General features: G+C 44.6%; 1 protein-coding gene across 6 annotated transcripts in view; it reads right to left on the reverse strand.

Moving 5' to 3' along the window:
• Nucleotides 1-10,421: 10,421 nt before the first annotated feature.
• The window catches only part of ERG (ETS transcription factor ERG), a 315,796-nt gene continuing 300,547 nt past the window's right edge, over nt 10,422-25,670 (reverse strand). For all 6 annotated transcript variants that reach the window (XM_043474737.1, XM_043474736.1, XM_043474739.1 and 3 more), the window contains 4 exons: nt 23,036-23,104; nt 22,322-22,378; nt 21,619-21,666; nt 10,422-12,335 (listed from right to left, as the gene is read on the reverse strand). In XM_043474737.1, the coding sequence (XP_043330672.1) occupies nt 11,815-12,335; nt 21,619-21,666; nt 22,322-22,378; nt 23,036-23,104 (695 nt within the window). In that variant the 3' untranslated portion in view covers nt 10,422-11,814. The remainder of the gene's footprint in view (nt 12,336-21,618; nt 21,667-22,321; nt 22,379-23,035; nt 23,105-25,670) is intronic.

Genomic DNA, 25,670 nt, shown 5'->3' on the forward strand with positions numbered 1-25,670 from the left:
TTTTAAAGCTTAGTTAGTCCTTAACCACATTTCATTGATTTTTGTGTGTTATTATATGACACTCTATCATATTTTTCCCAATATAGATTTCTAATTGTTTTAGCTTCATTTATTAAAAAGTCTATACTTCCTGCACTGATCTTCAGTATCATTTATGATTATTTCAGATATTCATATATGTTGAATTTGTTCATGGACTTCTATCCCATTGATCTGTTTGTCTCTTTTTGAGCCATCTCACACTGTGGTTTTTAATTAACTATACTTTATAAGATTTAGTATCTGGATGGATGAAAACCACAAAACATAGACTGTTTTTCTTCAAGAGTGTCTTTGTTAATCAGGCCTTCTACATAAATTCTAGAATCAGCTTGTACAATTAAAAGGAAAAAAAACTTGGGAGTTTTTGATAGACAGTGCAGTGAATTTCCAGATTTTGCAAATTAACAGACATTTATAATGCTGAATCATAACAACCCCATGAATATGATTCATCTATTTATTTAGATCTTTGATATCTCTCAGTAAAGCATTATTACTTTCCTATAGTGATTTTGCATATCTTTAGTAGATTCATTCTTAGATACACATATTTCATGTTATTGTAAAAAATATTTTAATGTTTATTTTTCTAAGTGTAATTGTTAGTATGTAGAATGCCATGGACTTTTTTATTTCAACAGTTTTGCTAAGACTTTCATAAAGCCAAAAAATTAACCTTTAGGATTCATTTGGATTTTCTACATAAACAGCCATATTTTTTGTGATGAATGAAATACTTGTTTTTTTTCTTTCCAATATTACAACTTTTATTTCTTTTTTCTAGTTTGGTTCTAGTGAGAACCCAAAATTATGTTGAATATAAATGGTAATTGTAGGCATCTTTATCTTATTTTTGACATCAAGAAAAGGCTTTCAACTTTAAACCTTTCAGTCTGACATTTGCTATATGTTTTTACAGATAAACTTTAATAGATACACTTTCTATTCTTAATCTGCCAATACTTAATAATATATACCTGTTTTATTATGTTAAATAAATTTTGTGTCTATCAGATGATCATGTTTTGCTTCTATAGTATGCTCATGTGGGAGTTACACTAATTGATTTTCCAATATTAACCCAACTTTGCATTATTTTGATAAGTCCAACCTGGTTATAATATAAGTGCTTTCCTGTACATGGCTAAATTCTGTTAGCTAATATTTTGTTTAATATATTTGCATCTCACAGTCATAAGTGTAATTGTCCTTTTTGTACTACCTTTGTTAGCTTTTGCTATTTCGTACAATTTGTTATGCTACCATTACAGATTGTATTGGGGAGTGTTTCTTCTTTTTAAATTCTCCACAGTGCTGTGTGAGTGCTAAGTCGCCTCAGTTGTATCCGACACTTTGTGAATCCATGGACTGTAGTCTGCCAGGCTCTGCTGAACATCGGATTCCCCAAGCAAGAATACCGGAGTGGGTTGTCATTCCCTCCTCCAGGGGATCTTCCCAACCCAGCAATCAGCCCACATCTCTATGTCTCCTGCATTTGCAGGCGGATTCTTTACCACTAGTGCCGCCTGGGAAGCCCATTCTCCACAGTACTTTGGGTAACTGCGGGACTGTTCGTATCTTGAATATTTGGTTGATCTCACTGACGACGTTGGTTGGGCTTCCCTTGTGGCTCAGCTGGTAAACAATCTACCTGCGATGTGGGAGACCGGGGTTCGATCCCTGGGTTGGGAAGATCCCCTGGAGAAGGGAAAGGCTGCCCACTCCAGGATTCTGGCCTGGAGAATTCCATGGACTGTATAGTCCCTGGGGTCACAAAGAGTCGGACACGACTGAGCGACTTTCATTTTCACCAATGAAGCTATCTGTCTTGTAGTAGAAGCCATCTGACTTGTAGTAGAAGCCATCTGACTTTGTGGGAAGATTTTTTTTTTACTACTTATTCAATTTCTTTAATGACTGTAGACTATTTGAGTTTTCTATTTCTTCTTGAGTCATATGTGATAAGTTTTATATTGCACAAGTATTTGTCAACTTAATCTTCAAATGAATCAGCATAAATTGGTTTGCAATAACTTCTAATTTAAAAAAAATTCTCTGCAACCATAGTTTTATCCCTGTTTTCATTCTTCTTATTATTTTTTTGTGGCTCCTCTCTCCTTTTTTACCAATTTTACTAGAGATTTGTCAATCTTATTAATCTTTTCAGAGAACCAACTTCTTTTGTTAATTCTTTATATTTTAAATCTACTTTTCAATTCACTGATTTCTGCTTTCATGTTTATAATGTTCCACTTTGACCTTTCCTTTTTTGCTTGTTTTGCTGTTCTTGTACAATTTTTTAAAAATAGCATTTACTGTGGGCTTTCCTGGTGGCTCAGAGGTTAAAGCATCTGCCTGCAATGCGGGAGACCTGGGTTCGATCTCTGGGTTGGGAAGATCCCCTGGAGAAGGAAATGGCAACCCACTCCAGTATTCTTGCCTGGAGAATCCCATGGACGTAGGAGCCTGGTGCGCTATAGTCCACGGGTCTCAAAGAGTCGGACACGACTGAGCAACTTCACTTTTTCACTTTCACTAACTTCTATTCATTTTTCTATTTCAATATAAACATTTAAGATCACAAACTTTGCTCTCTGTTCTAACTACATGTCACAAATTTTGGTATGTATTGTTATTTCCTGTGTGTCATCAGTCACTCAGTCTTGTCTGACTCTTTGCAGCCCTTTGGACTGTAGCTTGCCAGCCTCCTTATTTTGCTAAGTCATAAATATGTTGTCAGTCAGCTCAGTTCAGTCGCTCAGTCCTGTCCAACTTTTTGCAACCCCATGGACTACAGCATGCCAGGCCTCCCTGTCCATCACTAGCTCCCAGAGTTTACCCAAACTCATGTCCATCAAGTCGGTGATGCCATCCAACCATCTCATCCTCTGTCATCCCCATCTCCTCCTGCCCTCAATCTTTCTCAGCATCAGGGTCTTTTCCGATGAGTCAGTTCTTCACATCAGGTGGCCAAAGGGTTGGAGTTTCAGCTTCAGCATCAGTCCTTCCAGTGAATATTCAGGACTAATTTCCTTTAGGATTAACTGGTTTGATCTCCTTGCAGACATGTTGTAGCTTCAATCATAATTTATTTGAAAATGCTAGTATGTTTCTTGAATACAATTTTTTTTGCTTTACTTTTGAGTTCTAGCATTGCATTGGGTCAGAGAAGGGACTGTGTCATTGTAATCCTTTAAATGTGCTGAGATTTGCCTAATTAGCCTATAAATGAAGATTTTTAAACAAATGACTCATACATGTTTGCCTCCAGTAATCACTGTTGTCCAGTCTCTTGCTGACTACCCCGCCCCCCCACACACATACACAACTGGGCATCGCATGCTAACATACAGTTTTACGTTTTTCCAACTGTCTTCCCCTCCTACTAGTTTCTTCCTGTCTCACCCATATTCCTGCCATCATATGAATAATAATTTATTTACCCATCCTATGGTCTTACTCTTAATTCAGTTTTCTCCAAGAGGTAGAACAGCATAGTGGCTAGACACAGAAACTTTGGAGTTCGACTCTGATTCAAATCCTGTCCCTGCCACTTAAACAGCAACATGAACTTGGATAAAATGACCTTAACAAGTGTCCAGTCTTCATTGAATGAATGATACAGAACATCTGTTAGCATTTCCTTCTTAATTGGAATAAGGCTGCTATGCTGAGCATGGACCAGACAGTGTGGGTTTGAAACCCAATGACCACTGCGCAATCCCACTTCATAATATGCCATATAATTGTGAATGGAAGGAGCGTAACTGGATGCAAAATCTCAGGCTAAGAAATATGATGAGAACAAGGATTTCTTGTAAGGAGAACTGTCATATTGACCAATCTAAGACAAGTCCCATTGTTAGGGAGGAGCCATTATTCCCCACTACACGTTTCCATGTGAGGGCCTTCCCCAAAGTCAGTCTTGCTCTCTCCCCACCCCTTCCAGTCTCTCCCACAAGAAGAGGTGGGACTTACCCTGCTGGAAAATGATTCAGACTGTTCTTTCCCTGGGTATCACCTTTTGTGAAGAAGGCAGTTTGCTTTGATCTCTGCTCACTTTCTGCCAACTTGTTGGAATATCCTGGCCTTCTAAACAAGAGACCTTACCAAATGGCTTCATAACTTCTTGCCCAAAATCTTTCTTACATTGTGGTTGTGGCTGTTCAGTCGCTTGGTCAAGTCTGACTCTGCGACCCCATGGACTGCAGCACGCCAGGCTTCCCTGTCCTTCACCATCTCCCGGAGCTTGCTCAAACTCATGTCCATTGAGTCGGTGATGCCATCCAACCATCTCATCCTCTACCGCCCCCTTTTCCTCATGCTCTCAATCTCCTCGTACCTTTCTGTTTAACCTCTGTTCCCATCCCCACTTAGCATCTGAAGTGGAAAGCCAGCCTTCTCCCAGCCTCTGATGCCTGCTGGGAGGTGGGAGCTGTTTTAGTCTGGAGCTAGGTTGGGTTGAGGCTCACTGGGGCTTCCCTATACTCTTTCAGCTGAGCCATGACTAATGCTGAGCAGGCTGTGACCAACAACCTCCATGATGCATGCCTTTATGGAAGAGTGTTGCAGTGGGGTGGTCTTCCTCTTAAGAAAATGTGGAGGGACCTCCAACAGTTCCACCAGCCAGTTGCCTCTTCCCAGTCCCCAGAACCCAGCAGTGTGGAACAGACACGATGCATTTTAACCTCCAAGCAAAGTGGGCTCAAGTCAATCTGGAGACCAAAGACACAGGACAAGCAAATTTGGGGGGATTCTAGCATCTAAATTTTTAACCCCAAAATGAGTTCCTACCCTTGGGACTGAGTGATACTGATCAAAAGTGAGGCTTTCAAGCCATCTGTGCATTTCAGATCCTTTTGCCTGATCTTCTAGGTACATCTGTATGACAGTTCATCATTTTGCAAAACCCAGATTGCAAAGAACTGGAAAAAGATCGAAATAGCTAAGTAGTCCACCTACTGACTGCTGCTGAATATCTGGTAATAATCACATGGTCTATACCTGAGTATCCAACATTCAGCAACTGCTGGGCAAAGGATTGGCCATTCCATACAAAGCACCTCTGTTAAAGAGTTCTTCATTGAGTCTGGCCAATGGGCATCCATACTGAGTCCACGTTTAGTCCAAACGGTTATCTTCTTGGATGTTCACTCATACTCACAGGCTTCCCAGGTGGCTCAGGGGTAAGGAATCTGCTTGCCAATTCAGGAGCCCCAGGGGACATCTAACAGGGTTAGATCCCCAGGTTAGGAAGATCGCCTGGAGAAGGAAATGGCAGCTCACTCCAGTATTCTTGCTTAGAGAATCCCATGGACAGAGGAGCCTGGCGGGCTACAGTCCATAGCATCACAAAGAGTCGGGCACTCACTACTTTGAAGTGACTTAGCATGCACGCACACATTCGTCCTCACAGCTGAAGACATTTAATCACAGCTGAATGCTGCCATTCACCATGTTGGGTCCTGGACTGACAGTGAATGTGATCCTGCTTCCAGCAGAAACACTGGACATCCCCTTCAGCTATTCCTCCATGCCATAATCTTGGGTTCCCCCCTCCTCTTCTCTATTAGGTTTGCTCTAGCTGGCCTATGTACCTCTGCAAGATTATATCCAGAATTGATGTTGGAGTCAGTTCAGAACAGTATACATAAGTTATCTTTCACAATCTTTTTGAAAAAAAGCAACTTACATTTAGATAGTCGTGTCTCTTTCCTATGTCCTGTCAACATGGACAACATATCTTATCATTAATAGAGGTTTGGGAGTCAGTACTGGGACAGCATCAGTTCACGCTCTTACCTTGGGTAAGGTGGATAAATTGCTTGGTCTAAATGTCAGGATTTTTTATTTTTAACTGTTATCACAAGGACAACTGGAAGGGGTAATGAGACAATGATTTTGAAGTGCTCAGTGCAGTGTCTGCCCCTGCCACTTAGCTCACTAAATATAGTATGTCCCACACGTCACTGCCATCATCTTCAAAACCAGGATGCTTTTCACATGTGCTTTTGTTCAGTCCAACTCTCAGGTGTTTGAATGATGCAGCTCCTAATATCATTAAGCTCCAGTAAGTCTATTATGTGTTTCCCTGGTGGCCCAATGATAAAGAATCTGCCTGCCAATGCAGGAGATGTGGGCTTAATTCCTGGGTGGGGAAGATTCCCTGGAGGAGGAAATGGCAACCCACTCCAGTATTCTTGCCTGGAAAATCCCATGGACAGAGGAGCCTGGTGGGCCACAGCTCATGGGGTCATGAAGAGTTGGACATGACTGAGTATATATGCACACGAAATCTGTTAAACTTGGCCCATCCCTTCAGTCAGCTCTTTTGGATCCTGAAATTGTCATGCAACCTATTTTTCTTTTGGCCCATGGCATTTGGAATTGTCCTTGGTGTACCTCCTATATCTTCACCTTAATAAGCTATGAATAAGGTCAAGGGCAGAGGCCTGAAGCCTGTCCTCATGACCTATCTTCCAGATGGGCATTGATCTTTTAATCATTACTCTTTGAATGTGCTCAACCAGTCATGACCTTGTAAAACCTTAAAACTGTTTTCTGATGTCCTTTCCTAATGAAATCCTAGCTACCATTTTTGTATTATTTTCTTCAGACAACATGCTATGTGTATCTATCCATGAGTCAGGAAAAACTATTTTTTTTTCCATAAAGTTCTTACATTTAACAAGTTTCCTGCAGGTAGGTGTTTTAATTCAACAAGTTCTGACACAAATGATAATCAGTTAATATTAGGACCTGCTTTAAAAAACATAATATTTGTTAAAATCTTTTATAAGAAAACAGATGAAGCCATTTCATTTTATAAAATTAATTTGAGATAAAAATAAGTTAGAAGAGCTTGCACAGTGATTTCCATACAGGATGGTATTGGGCTGCTTTTTCAATAGAATCAAAAGAATATGTAAATACTATGAAAAAGTTAGCATATGCCCCTACATTTTCAACATAAATGTTTTCAGACTGGCCAGATTAAGGTCTACAGCCTTATTCCAAGAAGTCTGTATCGCCAGTGGGAGAGGCTGCCACAGTGCCCATGGCTTCAGGTCCATAGTGCTGCTGAGAGGAGGTTGGCCTTTTGAGCAACGTGTGTTTTTGAGAGGTTTGATTGGCCAAAGGGTTTTAGAAAATGCTAGAAGACAGACAGAATATCTATGGTTTTAAGCAGAATTCTAAGGCAGCTCCTAAGATTCCCAACTCCCAGTATACATGCCTTATAGAATCCGCTCTATTTGAATGTGAGCAGGACCTATGAACATGACGAGTTATCACTCCCTTGATTAGGTTACATTCTATGGCAAAAGGAGTTTTGCAGATATAACTAAGACCCCTAATCAGTAGACTTGGAGTTAATAAAAAAGGAGATTCTCCTGGGTGGGCCTGATCTAGTCAAGGTGAGCACTTAAAAGCCAGAGATCTTTGAAGTGAGAGAGGTTTTCCTGCTGGCCTTGAAGAAGCAACTGCCTTGCAGAGAGGACCATGCAGCAAGGACCTCAAGTGGTCTATAAAACTTAAGGGTGGTCCCTGGTGATGGCCAGTAAGGAAACGGGACTTTAGTCCTACAACCACAAGGAACTAAATTCTGCTAGCAACCAGTGAACTTGGAAAAGGACCCCATCCCCAGAGAAGATCACAGTCCAGGCTGACTCCTTGATTTCAACCTGTTGAGACCCTGAGTGGAAGACCCAGCTAGGCTGTGCTTGTATGCCTGACCCATGGAAACTGTGAAGATAACAGACGTGTGTTATTTCAAACTGCTGAGTTTGCGGTACTATGTTACTCAGCAGTAGATAACTAATACACAAGGGCGAATTAACAATAGGGAGGAGAGTTGTTCAGAGGGAGCATAACTCTGGATGGCACTTCCAGAGTAAACTGAAGTTTCCCTGATGGTTGCTTTTCATGTGGCCACAGGGGGGGAAAAAAAAAAAAGTTATGGCATTGAGATTTCACACTGACCATCCCACACATAGACATAGATTATCTTTTTCTGTTGCAGTGACTCCCAAACTTCAACATGCTTCCAAATTACCTGTAAGGTGTGTTATACCTGATGGCTGAGCCCTACCACCAGAGTTTCCGATCCAGCATGTCTGCAGTGGGGCCTGAAAATTTGCTATTTTAACAAGTTCCAGGTGAGGCTCCTGCAGCCTCCTGGGACCCCACTTAGAGCACCGCTGCTCTATGCTAAGATGAAGACATTCTAGTTACTTTTAATACTTGATTTCTATAGCCAACCATTTCCCCATTTGACATGAAAACATTTCACCAATATTTTTTAAACCCAGGTTAAGATAAAAAGAAGGAATGGAAATGTGATGATACCTTTGAGTAATCCAAAGCGCTTTTCACTCTCCGAGTAGTCATCTCAGAACCTCTATTTGGGTGGCATGGTGGAAGACAGGTAAAAGTGATGGTGCTTCCTTTAAACACAGGTTAAAGGTCAATGCAGTGGCCCATGAGAACTCCATGTTTTCCCTATCTGCAATCACTGCCCACCTCCCAGGTGTTAGCAGTCCCTGCAGCTTCATCCGTTCATGTGATGCCGCTCCAGACCCTTGGACCCAGGTGGCAGAAGCCGTAGCAGTGCCAAGGAGATGTGAAAGAGGGGAAGGCACTCTACCTGTACCAGTTCTGACAAACTGCTTCATAGTGAACCCCTCTGACACTCGGTAAGGACATCCAACTGGGAGCAGAAATGAAGTCTTGACTGAGATTTGGGAATCTGCAGAGATTCCATCATACACAAATCCCAAAAGACTGACATTTAAAACAGGCAACAAGGGTCCCATCTCTTGCCAACAGAAGGGAAATTCTATAGCAATCGTGTGTGTACCTCAGGGCAAATGGAGAGATGGGGGAAGCAGAGGGAAAACGCTCTTGATGTCATCATGAATACCAACTGGAGACTACTTTGGATCTCAGTTTTACAGGAGCAGAGAGTGAATGTTATTTTAGGATATCATTGAGGAATTATTGGGGAGAACTCAGAATCATCATGTTATCTAAAATGATCCCAGTTGCTCATGCTGGTCATAAAGTTTGCTAATAATTTGGATGGGGGGGCGGGTGGGAGAGGGAGGTGGGGGAATCATAACTGAGAACATCTGTTAAAATTAAATATGAGAAGCCTGCCTTGTTTTTATTATTTTGCTCATGACACAATCCTGAAAGAGGGGAACTGAGTGATTATGGGAGTAAATGGCTATTTATATGCAGAATGTAGGTGTGCTTCGACTTTGCATTCCAACATAAAAATGAGTGATCTTTTCCATTAAAACAGTGTGGGTCACCCCCGGCTGCCAGCTTTTATGCTTTTACTTATTTATTTATCTTCCCCAAGGAGGCACAGGCACTTTGCAGGCCTTTCCCAAGCTGCCGTAATTGATGGATAGTTGGATTTCTTTTAATTCAAGTAATGCCGAGTGTCTGCAGCTTTGGTAATCGGATCCTACCAGCGTTAGAGCCCACTGCCAAAATATTCAGAGCACAGAGGTTTGGCAACGTCATTTAATCCTCGCGAAAGGATTACAGAGTGCAAAATAAGCCCCCAGACAGCTCGGAGATGGGCCAATTCAGAAACTGACTCGGGCTGGGGAACTGCTCAGGCTTGCTCCCTCTCACATGGCCTTGCATCCCCGCTCTCCTTCACCCTGGCTGAGGCTTCGCCTAACCGCTTTCACCCTGGCTGAGGCTCCATCCTCCGCGGCACACAGGAGAGAAAGGGAAGGAGTCAAGGGGGACGGACTTCGGATCAGAGAAATAAACAGTGTCTGAACACATGTCAGGCTCAGGACTGGTCAATCCCAGACCAGGGTACCCAGATTATCCTGGTGTGGGAAGGTCAAGGCCACAGGCTACCCGCTGAGAGCCTCTGATGCAGAAGCCAGATGGTGAATTTAGAAGCCGTCCCTGGTCTCATTCAAGTGAGACACTGCCGCTGTCTGTGATGCTTTATTTACCAACAGTAACACAGTCTGCGCCAAGAACAAGCATGTGTTCACCATGCAATAGACGCTTTCATGCAGGAAGGAAGGGTGATTTGTGACTGGATGGGGATCTGGAATCTGTCAATGACCACCCCAGCTTTAGAGGCCTCTTTCCACTCTGGGCCTAAGCCTGGAGGCTCCCAGGCTAAACCTTTGGTCTTCTTGCCCTAGACAGGGTGAGCTGGCAAGAAGGCCCCGGAGAGGCCCACGCCATTCAGGTGCCAAATGTGCTAAGTCCTTGGCACTCCCTTGCATGAGTTCCCGGACAAACAAAACCTCTAACACCAAACCCACCTCCACACAGCACAAGTTTCTATTAAACAACTTGAGTCACTTTAAAAAAAAAAAGTGCAAAGGTAGGCTCCTGTGTAAATCTGATTTGCCATGCTAGGCCAAGCTTATTTTATTACATACATTCTGCATTCTAAGAACTAGTAACTTCATATTGTAAACATTAAGCATACAGAGTTAAAGTTCAAGGCCACATTAGATCATTGATTGTCTCTTGTGTCGTGTATCTTTGGCTGGCCGAGATCAACTCGTAGTGTATAAATGCATAAGTTATATAATTATTATATAAAAAGAAAAAAAAAACAAAAAAACAAACCACTGACTTGCATACTTCATTCTGACAAACGCACAGCGTTCGCGACTCGAAAGCAAAACTGGAGGCTGCCTCGCCCCGACACCCAGGCGGTTTCAGACTGGGGTAGCCAAGAAGGCTAGCGCTTACCTGACCCCGTGGAGAGCAGAGCCCCCCGCCTAAGGATGAGGTCCTGAATGTTTCTTTTTAAATATCAGACAATTCCAGTTATGGGTTTTCTTTTGATAAACAAACAAACAAAACAAAACAAAAAAGAGATGCATGGTTTTGTTTCCGCGTTCTCCTACTGTACGTGCCCTGCCCCCATCACGCTGCATCCTTCCTCCTAACACTGGATTTGGTACAACACTGGCCGCACGAAGCCTCAAGCCTCCACGACGCAGTTCTCCGCAGAACCGACACCATCCCGAGTCCAGTCTGCACGGCTCGAGGAGCTCCCTTCCCAGTCCTTCCCTCCTCCTTCCCGTGTCTTCCTCTCCCGCCTCCTCCACCCACACCCACATGCTCTCTCTCCACACACTTGCTCAGTCCCACCCTCTGGCTCAGAGTTCCCGTCTTATCATCAAGGAGTTGGAAGCCTCGGGTTGTTCTTCACATCCAATGGCAAGAATCTGATTTCACCCAAGACAGCAGATGCCGATGAGTTCCGTTAACAGTGTCTATCGATGGGCCACTGGAGCCTCCCTCTCCTCTCTTTTCTGTGTTTGATATGTTTCTCTTTTTAAATACAGGTAGTTCTCCTTCCAATGACGTTAGAAATGGCATGTTAGGTCCAGACTGTGTGGTATCTATTGCTTGAGTTTAATCCCTGCTTAATGCACTAGCAGGATTCCCAAGGACTACTCTATTAAGGTTTATACACGTCTTCAGAATGTTTTCTTTGGCACTTTGTCCTTATGACGTCACGCTTCTACTTACAGTGTCTTTTACAAGGTCGGTCCACAGATTACCTGTCCGTGTACACCGGTAGCATCCTCTTGATCTCTGTAGTCATGGTTTAGTAAGTCCCTCCTGCTCAGAGTCTCTGGATCTCTCCCCCTGCCCCAGTCGAGCGTTCGCGTTTCCCTTGAGGCACTTCTGATTCGTGGTCTCGGATAAGAGTTTGTAGCAATGGATGGGTGTCTACACAGGTGCTGGGAAAGGCCTCTCCCGGGGGCTTTAGTAGTAAGTGCCCAGATGCGAAGGCATATGGCTGGCTGGGAGCCTGGTGCTGGGGTAGATGCCCCCCGTGGGTGAATTCCAGTACGGGTTCGGGGCGGCGAAAAAACTGGACGACGTCACGGGGAGGGCTGGGGGGTGGGGGGCCACAAAGTTCATCTTCTGCGGGTGGGCGTGATAGGAGCCCATGTAAGGGAGGTCCGAGGGGTACTTATACAGAGAGGACTCCGGGGGGTGGGGCTGGAGGGCCTGGGCGATCCCGTGGAAGTCGAACTTGTAGGCGTAGCGCTTCCCGTGGACCTTGGTCATGATGTTCTTGTCGTAGTAGTAGCGGAGGGCCCGGCTGAGCTTGTCATAGTTCATGTTGGGCTTGCTCTTCCGCTCCCCCCAGCGCCGCGCCACCTCGTCCGGGTCGGTCATCTTGAACTCCCCGTTGGTGCCCTCCCAGGTGATACAGTTGGAATTCGAGCTGTCAGACAGAAGCTCCAGCAGGAACTGCCACAGCTGGATCTGCCCGCTCCCTGAGGAGGTGGGGGAAGGAAACAACATTCGTGAGAACACCGGTGTGCAAAGCCATGGCCGACTCTCTGCGGCCCCGTGGACTGCAACCTGCCAGGGCCCCTCTGTCCATGGGATTCTCCAGGCAAGAATACTGGAGTGAGGTTGCCATGCCCTCCTCCTCCAGGGCGTCTTCCCAACCCAGAGTTCTGAACCTAGGTCTCCCACATTGCAGGCAGATTCTTTAGACCATCTGAGCCACCAGGAAAGCCCAAGAATACTGCAGTGGGTAGCCTATCCCTTCCCCAGGGGATCTTCCTGACCCAGGGATCGAAGCAGCATCCCTTGTGTCTCCTGCACCGACAGAGGGATTCTTTACCACTAGTGCCACCTGGAAAGCCCCATGCAGAGTTCCTTTAGCAGGCTGTGCGCCCATCCCTCTGGGCTGGGGGCATTGGCGGCTCTTGTCCCCCAGCACCAACCCCCTTTCTCCAGAGAACTGCCCTTGGCCAAACTGGAGCTGCCTCAACCCCCGCCTGCCCCCCAACCAAGTAGCCCATGACCTGATGGACTGACAAAGAAATCCAGAGGTCAGCCCCCTGTCCTCAAAGAAGGACCAATTCTGTGATGCTGGTCATGCCCAGGACTTAGCATGGATGGGGTCAGACTGAAGCAAGGTTCCCGCTAAGGTCACATGCATGCACACTCAGTGGCTCAGTCATCTCCGACTCTCTGTGACCCCATGGACTGCAGCCCGCCAGGTTCCTCTGTCCAGGGGATTCTCCAGGCGAGAATACTGGACTGGGTTGCCATGCCCTCCTCCAGGGGATCTTCCCGACCCAGGAATCAAACCCACATCTCTCATGTCTCCTCCATTGGCAGGTGGGCTCTTCACCACTAGTACCACCTGGGAAGCCCAGCTAAGCCCACAAGCTTCCTTAATCTCTCCCCTGCCATCTCCGGCATCCTCTCCCTCGAGAACATACCCTTCGTGAATCGCTTGCCCAAGTATGCTCAGCCCAAGCTCTGCATCTAAGGAACCTGGCCTAAGATGATGATCCTTGGTGACGACCAGACAGATATAGAGGCCGATCCAAGTCCTTTCGGGAATGCAAAGAATTCCCACAGGGCAGAGTTCAAGTCAGTTTCCTTCATTTCTGACTTCCTTAGAAGAGCAGCCAGGTCAACTTTGTGCTTTGGGGGTGGGAAGACTTAATTTTCCTCTTTTGTGAGACAGAAAGCGCCATTATGTGGCTGGCAACAATGACTTAGTACCATTTATGTTGGCTAGGTCAAGTTGAATAATAAAAGTCAGATTTAGGAAATGAACATCGAAAAGTTTATGGAAAAAATAGAGAATGGAAGTAAACACCGTTATTTCTAACATAACATGGGGCTGGCACGCAGAAAGCCATTCTGTCAAAACTTTTCCTAGAACAGAATTAACCCACTCAAAATGAGGAAGTTTAGAAAAAAAAGTTGGCTATGTCTCAAACCAGATCACCCATTTCCAGTATTTAGGCAAATGCATCATAACGGAAATCCATGTGCTGCCCCTGCGTTGCAACGCCAGTTGGGTTAAGCAGAGTTTTCAGATGAAAACACTGCAACCATGAGTGATTGCAAGTCCTCTTGGGAGCGGAATGAGGCTCCAACTGAGTCAATGCGATCTCATTTGACTGGGTGTCCACACAGTTCTCTTGATCCCACTGGGGGTCTAGCGATGTGGCTTTTAGGTTTTATTAAATTCAGAGAAACATCCAGGCACATCATTCTAGCCTCTACGCTACAAAACTTTAGGATGATTGATGGCTCCCTTAAAGAGAGAGGCATGCAAATACCCACAGTCAGACTGTGGCCAGGAGAAGCTAAGACGCTTTAAGCAGGTTTTAGAAGCTTTGAAAACAGGTAAGAGGCAGGTCTTTGCTCCCAAACTCCCAGATACCACCTTGGGCTTGTTACCAAGGAGATGACCTTTTGTTACACTATGAGTAAATACCAATAGATATGATAAAATGATTAAAGGAACTCTGCCAATTCTTCAGGGAATTGATGAAATGTAAAAATCAATTATAAATTTGTTTTCTCTAAATCCTGTCCACAAGCTCCCCGTATAAACAGCCCAGCTCATAAATCTTTGTTTCCACATTGGCTGTATGCAGTGGACATGTTTGTGAATCTATCCATATGATAGCATCGTGAGAAAGGTCAGCCTTTTCTGAATACGTTCTGGAAAATTAGCATTTTTTCACTCTAGCAACACATTTGAAATGTATTAACAGCTTGTAGTTCATCACAATGTAAAGTCTTCACTTTTGGGGGGCCACATATTCGAACTGTTCTCAATTTTTGCTGCCCCCAATATTTCATTAATATGCATTTTAAAAAATACAAAGAGCAGTTTGAGAAAACCATATGGTTTTAGTATACATATTGTAACTAAAGGATTACTACTTGAAAAAAAATTCCATATATGACTTGGGAATAGGGAAAAACATGGATTTTTGATTTAAACAATCTAACACATGTTTCAATATAAGCACACAGAGTTGTTTGAAAATAGATATTCATTGTCAACCTCCTCCCACAGAGACAACAATCCCATAGATTTTGTATAAAATACACAGATTTTCCTAAACAGCCAAAATTATACTTGTCATCTCTTCAAACCTTGGCATTGTCTCTGGGGAATCTGTCCCTCACTCACTTCTTTTATAAATGTGTGTAAGAGAAAAACAGCAGAGAAAAGTATTTTCTCATCTTTCCTGTTTCTAACTAGTAATTCGGGGACCTAAGTTCAGGATTAGAAACCGGAAGGTCAAGGGATAGATGAGGAATTTCTCCTTTGACTAATTTACCATCAGCCTTTAAGACACAGGGGCTTGGACTTCTGAGCCTTTCAAGGGTATATGGGAATAAGACATCTGTAAAACAAAATTCATCTGCTTTCTTACCAAAAAAAGCCATAAATGTAAACTGATTAATGTTTAAGTTGTTGTTGTTGTTGTCTAGTCACTAACTCATGTCCGGCTTTTCGTGACCTCATGGACTGCAACCTTCCAGGCTCCTCTATCCAAGAGATTTCCCAGGCAAGAATACTGGAGTGGGTTGCCATTTCCTTCTCCAGGGATCTTTGTGGACCAGGGATCAAATCCCCATCTCCTGAATTGGTAGGTGAATTCTTTACCACTGAGCCAGCAGGAAGCCCCATTGTTTAAGCAGATGCTATCAAATGCAACATTATGTCAAGCTCATTAACTGTTCAGTGTGATATAACAACACCCACTGCCTTCACAGTCTATAGCAGATCTTCTTGTTCTGCTTGAATTCTCAAGGGGGCACAATATTTGCTGAGGAGTTATAGTTGGTGGTAAATTAATTGAGTTATTCATGGCTATAGCATTTCAAAAGCCATTTATTAAATCCTTCTTTTACTGTCAAAACAGTAACACTGTGCATTAAAGGTGTGTATTAGAATATAGATTCCAAAACACAAATACCTAAGATTTAGGTAGTCTAAGAGTGGGTGTCTCACCAGCCAAACCAACAAGTAAAAACAGAAGCCCATTTAAGACCTGTTGTCCATCCAACAGCCTCATCACCTGCACCTCAAGAATCACCTTCTTTGGGAAAAAAAAACAAAACTCTTTACATCTCTTTTCTCCTCTATCCTGATAACCCCTTTGAAACATCAGTAAAGAGTAGCTACTTTTGTCCTAGGTTTGTCCAGGGTAATTAACTAAAAAGGCAAGATTGGGGATAGGGGGAATCCAAGCCTGTTGGCTGCCCACCTACAGGAAGGCCCCGTGGGATGAAGGGGCCTGGGGCATGGCTTCAAAGAAGACAAAAGGTAAGCCTTTAATTCTGGGGGAGGACCATCATCTCCGATTCAAAGAAAAGAAGAGAGAGGTTCAAAAGGGAGCGGATACATGTATACCTCTGGCTGATTCATGTTGAGGTTTGGCAGAAAACAACAAAATTCTGAAAAGCAGCTATCCTTCAATAAAAAAATGAATTAAAAAGAAAGAAAAGAGAAACACTGTAGCACAGAGGTACAAACCGGGCAACAAAAAAGGGCAAAACAGCTAAACGGTTTATAAACCACAGGGAAAAGCACAGCTGAGAGTGACTCAGCAGCCGTGGGGCAGGCAGGAGGGGGCCTCCCAAGGAGGACCCTCGGCCCCCAGCTGACTGAGGGAGAGAGCTGTAAATAAAGCAAAGTGGACCCAGCGGGCACTGTGGGGGCTGATGGTTGGACTTTCTGCAGTAGCTAGAGATGCTGCAGAAAAACTCAAGTGCACAGCCTGGACCCCCCGCCACCACGTCAAGATCAAGGCAGCAGGCGTGTGTCCCAGATGGAAGGCTCTGCCAGGGCTCAGGGCGGCTCAGACAGGACTAGTAGGGGGTGGGTGGGGGGACAGGGAAGCATGAGGGCTGGAAGCACCCCTTTGGAGTCGGTACCGTCTCAGCTGAATCCTGGCTCTGCCTCTTGACGGGACTTGGGGTGGCTCACCCGGCCATCTATGCCTCAGTGTCCCTGTCTGCAGAATGGGGTGATGTAATACTATCAGCATGGTGGTATTAACATACTACCTTGCAGGATCTCCATGAAGACAAATTCAGTGCATGAGTGCTCTGATCATGATCTGTCTGAGCTGGAAACCAGGGTTTAACGAAAGGTACCGCCCTTGCCTACCAACAGGAGACGCCAAAGGAAACCAGCCACCCTCCTTCCTCCCCAGAAATCGCAGGCTGGCGGGACAGAAGCTGGGAATGGTGGTGTTCTCAGGGCTGGCCAGTGTCACTGGAAGCTAACTAGTACCAGGCATCATTCTGAAGATGTTCCATGTGTTTGTTTAATCCCTCGCTCCCCAGAACTACGTGACAGCCCATGGCAGGGATGAGGAATCAGAGCCCAAGAGGCAGAGTGGCTGATCTTGCCGGAGGTCAGCAAGGGTTGGAACCTGGACTCCAGGCCTGCTTCCAGGCCTGGGTTCTACACACGCCTCCACAGGCCCTTCAGGTCCTTTGTCCCCTCCCTGGATCTGCGGTTGGTAAGTCTCAGTAGAAGACTGGACACTCCCACCTCCTGTCCAATGCCAAAGCATCCCTAACACTGGTCTCTGGCCCTGCCTGGAGCAGGTTCCACTTTCACGCTCATCATTAAAGCCTCCCCAGTGAGCCCCAAGGGAGGCAGTGATCTCCTGTTCCCAAGAAAGCACTTTCTCGGAGAAGCAATTTCTGTTCATCACAGGAGCCATGATAAACACTAAGCCACTCTGATGGGATACAAAGGGGGCGATGTCGCTAGTGTCCGATTCAGAACTTCATAATGCAAGGACACACTCATCTCAGCAGGAGAAATGTGGTCCCCACTGCACACCAAATGCCTATTTGGGAGGGAGATGCGGAAATGCTGTTATCATTTTGGGCATTCACATCACGTGAGGTCATCTTTTCATTTAAAATGGTTTTTAAAGTTTGCATCATGTGGAGAGCAAAGGCAGCGGTTTCAAGTGGTGAAGGATTTATTTATCAGAGACCGGGCAACCAGAACCAAACAGGAAGAGGCATTCTCATTAACAGCAGGATAAAAGACATTCTCGTCTTAGGAGGGGGAGGCCCCATGAATCTAACTGCCACACAGCCTAAGGAGGGATGGAGAAAGTGAAAGTGTTAGTCACTCAGTCGTGTCTGAGTCTGTGTGACCCCATGGACTGTAGCCCACCAGGCTCCTCTGCGCATGGGATTTCCCGGGCAAGAACACTGCAGTGGGTTGCCATTCCCTTCTCCGTGGGATCTTCCCCACCCAGGGATCAAACCTGGGTTTCCTGCAAGTCACCTGCATTGCAGGCTGCTTCCCTATCATCTGAGCCACCAGGGAAGCCCACTTCATTATAAACTAAGTAAGAGAAGTCTTTATCTTCAGGTCAGAAGTTGGATGTTGGGATTTCCCTAGCAGTCCAGTGGTTAAGATTTCGCCTTCTAATGCAGGGAGACTGCAGGTTCAATCCCTGGTCAGGGAGCTAAGACTCTACATACTTCGAGGCAAAAAAAAAACAAAAAAACAAAAACAAAACCCAAAACATAAAACAGAAGCAATATTGTAACACATTCAAAAAAGACTTTACAATGGCCCACATTAAAAAAAAAGCTGGATGTGGCCACTTTCCCCGGACCCAGCGGACACGGTCTTAGTGGAATAAAGTGCGGCCTTGGCTCACGATGCCAGCGCTGCTATTGGGTACCGAGACATCTTCCATTTCCCCAGGCCAGTGAGTGGTCCTTGCTCTGCCCCAAGTTCCTCTATCCACTGTGGGCATCCCCAGGTACTAAACTCTCTCTGCTAAGGGCACACAGCTCTCTTGGGCCCCAAGTAACCAACCGAGCCACAACTTTATCTGTGACGACATGGGCACAGAACTGTATATATTTCACTTAACCCAGCGGGGTGGGTGAAAGGGCCGGTCTGGTTTGGTTTGGTTTGGTGCTGCTGGACAGGTTCCTGCTCTCCATCCTTGACTGTAGACCCATCCCAAGCACCGAAGCAGCTGTCTGAATGGCAATCCTTCCTTTCTATTCTCTGGGTCCTCATTCTCCAAGAGCTCCCTCTTCCCACGCTCGCTCAGTGGCAGTGGTGGGGCCGGAAAATATTAAAGCAGATTTTGGAGGCAGAGAGTCAGGGTTCAAATCTGGCCTCTCTTCTGGTGGGCTGCGTGACCCAGGAGAAGTTAGCTCATTCATCGGGACCTCCGACTCCCCTTCTGCAGGAGGAAGATCGTGGTATTCTGAGACAAGCATTTGCCCAGGCATGATATGGCCGGGGGTGGGGGAGGGGAGCTATTGGATTGTTATTTCACATTATTGTATGAACGTTCCCAGAGCGTTCCAGCTTCCGCCCTTTCCCCCTCTCTAATCTCTCCTGAATGCTCCTGCCAGATCAGCCTTCCTGAAGCCTGACTGATAATCATCATGTCAAAACACAGGAATGGTTTTTATGGGACTGGTTATGGATGACGGTGGGAGAGGAGAGTGGAAAAGCTGGCTTAAAATGCAACACTCAAAAAGCTACGATCATGGCATCCAGTCCCATCACTTCATGGCAAATAGATGGGGAAACAATGGAAACAGTGACGGACTTTCTTTTCTTGGGCTCCAAAATCACTGCAGGCGGTGACTGCAGCCATGAAATTAAAAGATGTTTGCTCCTTGGAAGAAAAGCTATGAAAAACCTAGACAGCATATTAAAAAGCAGGGGCATCATTTTGCTGACAAAGGTCCGTGTAGTCAAAGCTATAGTTTTTCTAGCAGTCATGTATGGATGTGAGAGTTGGACCATAAAAAAGGCTGAGTGCCAAAGAACTGATGCTTTTGAATTGCGCTAGAAAAGACTGTTGAGAGTCCCTTGGACAGCAAGGAGATCAAACCAGTCCATCCTAAAGGAGATCAACCCTGAATATTCATTGGAAGGACTGATGCTAAAGCTGAAGCTCCAATACTCTGGCCACCCGATGGGAAGAACTGACTCACTGGAAAAGACCCTGATGCTGGGAAAGATTGAAGGTGGGAGGAGAAGGGGACAACAGAGGATGAGTTGGTTGGATGGCATCACTGACTCAATGGACACGAGTTTGAGCAAACTCCGGGAGTCAGTGAAGAACAAGGAAGCCTCGTGTGCTACAGTCCATGGGGTTGCAGAGTCAGACAAGACTGAGTGACTGAACAACAATGGAGGCAGTTGCAAATGAGAAGCTGAGCACAGGCATAAGAATGGGCCCAGGAGACGTAGTCACCAGGTGGATGCCGAGGAAACCTGTGTCCGTGGAAGCTCCTTGAGAGTGAAGGAGAGTATCTTGTTACTCCTTGCATTCATTTATTTGGCAAATAATTTTGAGCACCTGGTCTATGCCTGGATTTAATGCAATAAACAAAACTAATCCTTTCAATTCTCTGCTGTTTAAAAAACATTTACTGCACTAGTTACCATTAACTAAACTTCAGCGTCAAAGATGCAGAACTCCCAATAACAATGATATTTTCCATTTTCCAAAGTATAGATTCCCTTGTGGGGATTTACATAGAATCTACATTTTCCCGTTTCTAACCCCATTTTGGCCTCAACGTTTAGGAAATACACATTCCAGCTGGGATTTGCAACATGCCTGTGACATCTTGGCATCTGAAGTTGCTGTTGAGAATATGCAGCAGACGCTGTGCATTTCTGAAGTGGATGCCAGCACAGCTGGTTCTGACCCGAACACAAACAAATCAAACAATCTGGCTGGCACTGAGGTGTGGTGACAGGTGACAGTCCTTGGCAAGGGACAGGCTACAAATGGCCAATTAAGAAGCTGAGCTTTCCTCTGGCATCTGAGTTCAGACACAGGCCATTCACTGATGATGAGCCTCAGTTTGAAGTCTTATGGTTGTCATTAGGTTCTTTTTTTTTTTAAAGATATCATTTTATCTGCTGTGTGATGGGCTGAAGTGTGGTCCTCCCCCAATCCCCAATTCATATGTTGGGTTTGCCCAGTACCTTGGAATGTGACTTCATTGGGAAAAGGATCTTTAGAGGGGTAATCAAGTTAAAGTAATGTCATTTGCATGGGCTCTAATCCAGTTTGACTGGGGTCCTGGTAGAAATGGGAGTTTGGGCACAGAGATAACATACAGAAGTAAAGAGATGCAGGCAAAGATGGCCACCTGCAAACCAAGGAGAGGTCTTAGACAGATTCTTCTCCAAGCCCACAGAGGGAAAGAACCCTGACAACTTGATTTTGGACTTCAGGCCTCTAGTACTTCCCAGGTGGTGCTAGTAGTGGTAAAGAACATGCCCCCCAATGCAGGAGATGTACAAGACTTGGGTTTGATCCCTGGGTTGAGAAGATCCCCTGGAGGAGGGCATGGCAACCCACCCCAGTATTCTTGCCTGGAGAATCCCCACGGACAGAGGAGCCTGGTGGGTCACAGAGGGTCAGACACAACTAAAGAGACTTAGCACACACGCATGCCTCTAGAACCAGGAGACAATAAATGTCTGATGTCTAAGCCCCCAGCCTGTAGTACTTTGGCAGAGCCGCCCTAGGAAGCTGAAACAGCTTGGATTCGGTAAGGATGCTCTTCGCTGAAGCTAAATGGTAAGTTTATAACCCAACCATCTTATTTTCCATTTAGGCAAGTAATCCAGTGAAACAACTTAAATTTGTTCAGTGGAAGGGATTTCTTTGCCTATACAGGTTCAATGTTCAAAACAGCTCCTGCCCAAAAGATAATTTTGTAAGAGCAAAACCATCAGCAGTGTCTCACCTGGATTTGCAAGGCGGCTACTTGTGGGTCCAAGAATCTGGTAAGGATCTGCAGCAAAAATAAAAGACACGGTTTTGAGCAGGTGGGATGTAATGGCAAGAATGATGCTGACCTGCTAGTGTTTCCAGATTTCAGAGCTGAAAATGCCTCCCACACCAAAGTCCCCCAGCACCACTTCCTGTGTTAGAGAAGATGTCACATGTATCTGAGACAAGCTTGGAGGTAAAGATCTTGAGCTGGCGGTTGAGCTCAGATTTGGCCTGGGGTTCCTGACATCCAGTCCAGGGCTCTCTCCATCCCAGAACATAAACAGGGCAAATGTCCTCAGTCCCCCATGGTCCCCAGGACAATATTGGCTGCGTTGCTCAGCTCGCTGGCAGAAGCAACCTTCCACTGCATTTCTGGGCTGATGTTGTTGTATGTGGCCTGGAAGGTAAAGTCAAATAATTCCCAGGACACAAAGAAGCTGGGTGCAGATGGAATGTATTTTCCGTATTTATTGCATAGATTTTGTAAATGGTTTAGCAAAAACTCAATCATTTCCAATTGAGTAGACTGGTAATTTGGTGCCCATTTTACATATGGAACAGTCCTAAAGAAGACAAAGGAACATTAATTTCATTTAGAAAGTGACACATCTTAGAAAGATGCTGCTAGGCCCATTTCTTCTTTTATGATCATCAAGCAGTTCCCTGAAACATACCTAGCTGAGGACGCTGGTCTTCAGTTTTGGGCACTGTGGAAGGAGATGGCTGAGCAGCTGAAAATCCAAAAATGAAAGAGACGATTAGCCATAACTTGTGCTTGACTACTAGATTTTGGTGCTGCTGTTCATCATTCCACCAATTATCTCAGTTATGAACACAAGAGTCCTACTCTTATGATAAGAAGCATCTTAGGGTAAGGAAAATTTTTCCTTTTTAACAAAATCAAATGCAAACACAGTAGCAAAACAAAGGCCTTCTAACTTATTTTAAAATGTTATTTGTGCCCCATTTTTTCCAAAACTAAAAAGAAAATTTGAGATGGTTTACAAAACAAATTAAAATGAATTGCCCTCTAAAATAAATAGATAAAGGGAAATTACTAGGAAAGTGAAATAAAGCAAGGAATACTTTAAACATGGCCAAGATTGGGAAATGACCTGGCGTTTAATCCATACTCAAAGCATCCCATGAAACATGTATTTGTTCATGTGGAAATACATCACATTGTTCACTTCTTTCTATTAGAGAAATATGTCTGATCCCCAAAAAGAATGAATCATTGCATTTAAAGATCAGTTGCACGTTGGGGCCAAAGGGACACACACGTTGTATGTTGAAAAAGCACAAACTGGCTAAAGAGATGATCATTTACTCCATCACCCACTGCCTGGTGATGAGAGGGTTCAAGGCAGCGGGAACCAACACCGTACCTTTCGACTGAGGGGCGGGGTGGCCGTGGCTGGTCCAGGCGGATCTCCTGGGTGGTTCATAAGGTAAATCTGTAAAGACAAATAAAATGACTAAAAGATCAATGATGTAGCTTGATAATAGCTATTTTGTATGCTTTTTAAAGTTTGTGTTTATTAGAATAAGTGAGAAAACCCAGTGATCCAAAGAAACATTCAATCTGGGTTTCATGAGATTTATGTTTTATTTACAAAAGATAACTTTGTATCTTTTATTGATCTAACCCATTTTCACCCATTAATCTGAAAACTCCCATGGACAGATTCTCTGGGAGCTGGTGGACTCCCCTAAAATAATTTACTGCAATCATAGGTCAAGGCCATATCAAGTTTCTTACAATCTATTTGTTTTGCTTCCAGCTTGAGCTGACTGAAGTCCATTACCCCTTTATTATGTGCATGACCTGTCTGAAACACAGCCTGCGGTACTGATGAATGAACGGACCCTGCTCAAGGCCTGACCCTAAATCCACCAAATGGCATTCGTGTTCCTTCCTCTTCTTGGAAAAGAGGAGTGCCTTCTTTATTTGCCACCTGCCTCTCTCAGCCACCCCTCATTCCCCCTCATCCACTTTTATTAAATCAGTCTTAAGGGACTAGCTCTTTTTCTGTGCAAATGTCTACTTTTTTCTCCTGCTCCAAATCAATTTAGGATTTCCCTAAAAGGAATCTCATGAAGTCATCGGTAAGACTGAAATAGTATTGCCTCCGCAACATATCAGCAGTGATCATAGAGCTGAAGTATATGCCAATGATTTTTTTTGGTATTTATAATGTATTGTCACTTGTCCCATAAACCTTCATCACACTTCGCATATGCAAACTGAATAATTATATTTCGGCACCCTCAGTGCAAGTTCTATTATGATTATGACTCTAAGTTGTTTCAAGTTTCTTTTAAAATATATTCCAGAAATGTTATTATGCATGCTCTTACTGACTGTGCCTACGTAAAGCTATTGGTACATGCGGTCTTATGACAGAGCCATTTCACATCTACATCTTCTTGGATCGGTAGGTTCAACGCCGTGTGTCACTGGGCCAGCTGAAAGCCATACCCAGGTCCTGCAGCAGGTGCCCTGCTGCCAGACACCTGGAGATGGCTATACATTCTCACGTGGAGAGATTTTAAACTTGGTTTAAAGTTGGCCATTTGGTGGGTCTGTCTTCAAAAAGCTTGACTTACGTTGCAAAAGACATGTCTCTTTCCATTTTCCTATCCCAGAGAGACAAGCAATGAAATGCAACGTGAAATCCAACACAGAATTGCCCTAATTTATTTGGTCTGTTTGGCTACGACCATCTCGACTGGTGTGGTCTGTGAAATCCTACTCTCCAGAGCTTCGGTTGAGTTTGATCACTTTCTCTGCTGCTGCGTACCACTCCCTCTCCACGGGCACTTTTGTATGTTGGGACTGGAAGCGTTTCCCACCCAGTCCCTCGGAGTCTCATTTTTCTGATGTTGGGATTACACAGGGGAGTTAAATCTGAAGCTGCTATCAATTTACCACTAAATTTCAACTTTGGTCGCTGGGGGCATTTGCACACGGATTCTCATCTAGTTGCCTTTTGGCTAGAAAATGGCTAGCCAGAGTTTCAATTTGAGAACTGTCTCAGAAAGAAACATCTAGGAGGGCAATTGTAAGAGTATGTTAGCCCACAACAGGAGCAGACAGTCACACCGATGACAGGGTTTTTATCTACAGAGTGAAAAAGCAAGACAATCCAGAAATATGCTCCAGGTCCTCGTGTCTCCATGGACCAGCAATACTGGTAACATCTGGGAGCTTGTTATAAATGCAGAATCTCACTCTAGGTCTACTGAATTAGAATCTGCATTTTACCAGATTCGTGTTAAAAAAAAAAAAATAGAGCTACCATATGACCCTGCAATCCCACTCCTGGGGATATGTCCGGAGAGAACCATAATTAGAGAAGACGCGTGCACCCCACTGTTCATAGCAGCACTACTCACAATAGCCAAGACATGGGAGCACTGACTACCAGCGGATAAAGAAGATGCGGGACACACGCAATGGAAGATTGGTGTTTAGCTGCTGAGTCATCTCTGACTCTTTTGCGACCCTGTGGACCATAGCCCCTCAGGCTCCTCTGTCCATGGGATTTCCCAGGCAAGAATACTGGAGTGGGTTTCCATTTTCTTCTCCAGGGGAATCTTTCTGACCCAGGGATCAAACCTGCATCTCCTGCACTGGCAGATGGGTTCTGTACCACTGAACCGCCAGAGAAACCACACAATGGAATATTACTCAGCCATTAAAAGAGAATTAAATTATGCCATTTGCAGTAACACAGATGGGCCTAGTGATTATCACTCTATTGAAGTAAGCCAGACAGAGAGAATCCCAGTGACAGGGGAGCCTGGTGGACTGCCGTCTATGGGGTCGCACAGAGTTGGACACGGCTGAAGCGACTTAGCAGCAGAGAGAGAAAGACACATATATGATATCACTTACATGTGGAATCTTAAAAAAAAATGATACAAAGGAGCTTATATACAAAATAGAATTAGACCCACAGACATAGAAAACAAGCTTATGGTTTCCTAAGGTGGGGGAGGGATAAATCAGATTAACAT

This window comes from Cervus canadensis, chromosome 7 (genome assembly GCF_019320065.1).
Source record: "Cervus canadensis isolate Bull #8, Minnesota chromosome 7, ASM1932006v1, whole genome shotgun sequence".
NCBI classification, from domain to species: domain Eukaryota; kingdom Metazoa; phylum Chordata; class Mammalia; order Artiodactyla; family Cervidae; genus Cervus; species Cervus canadensis.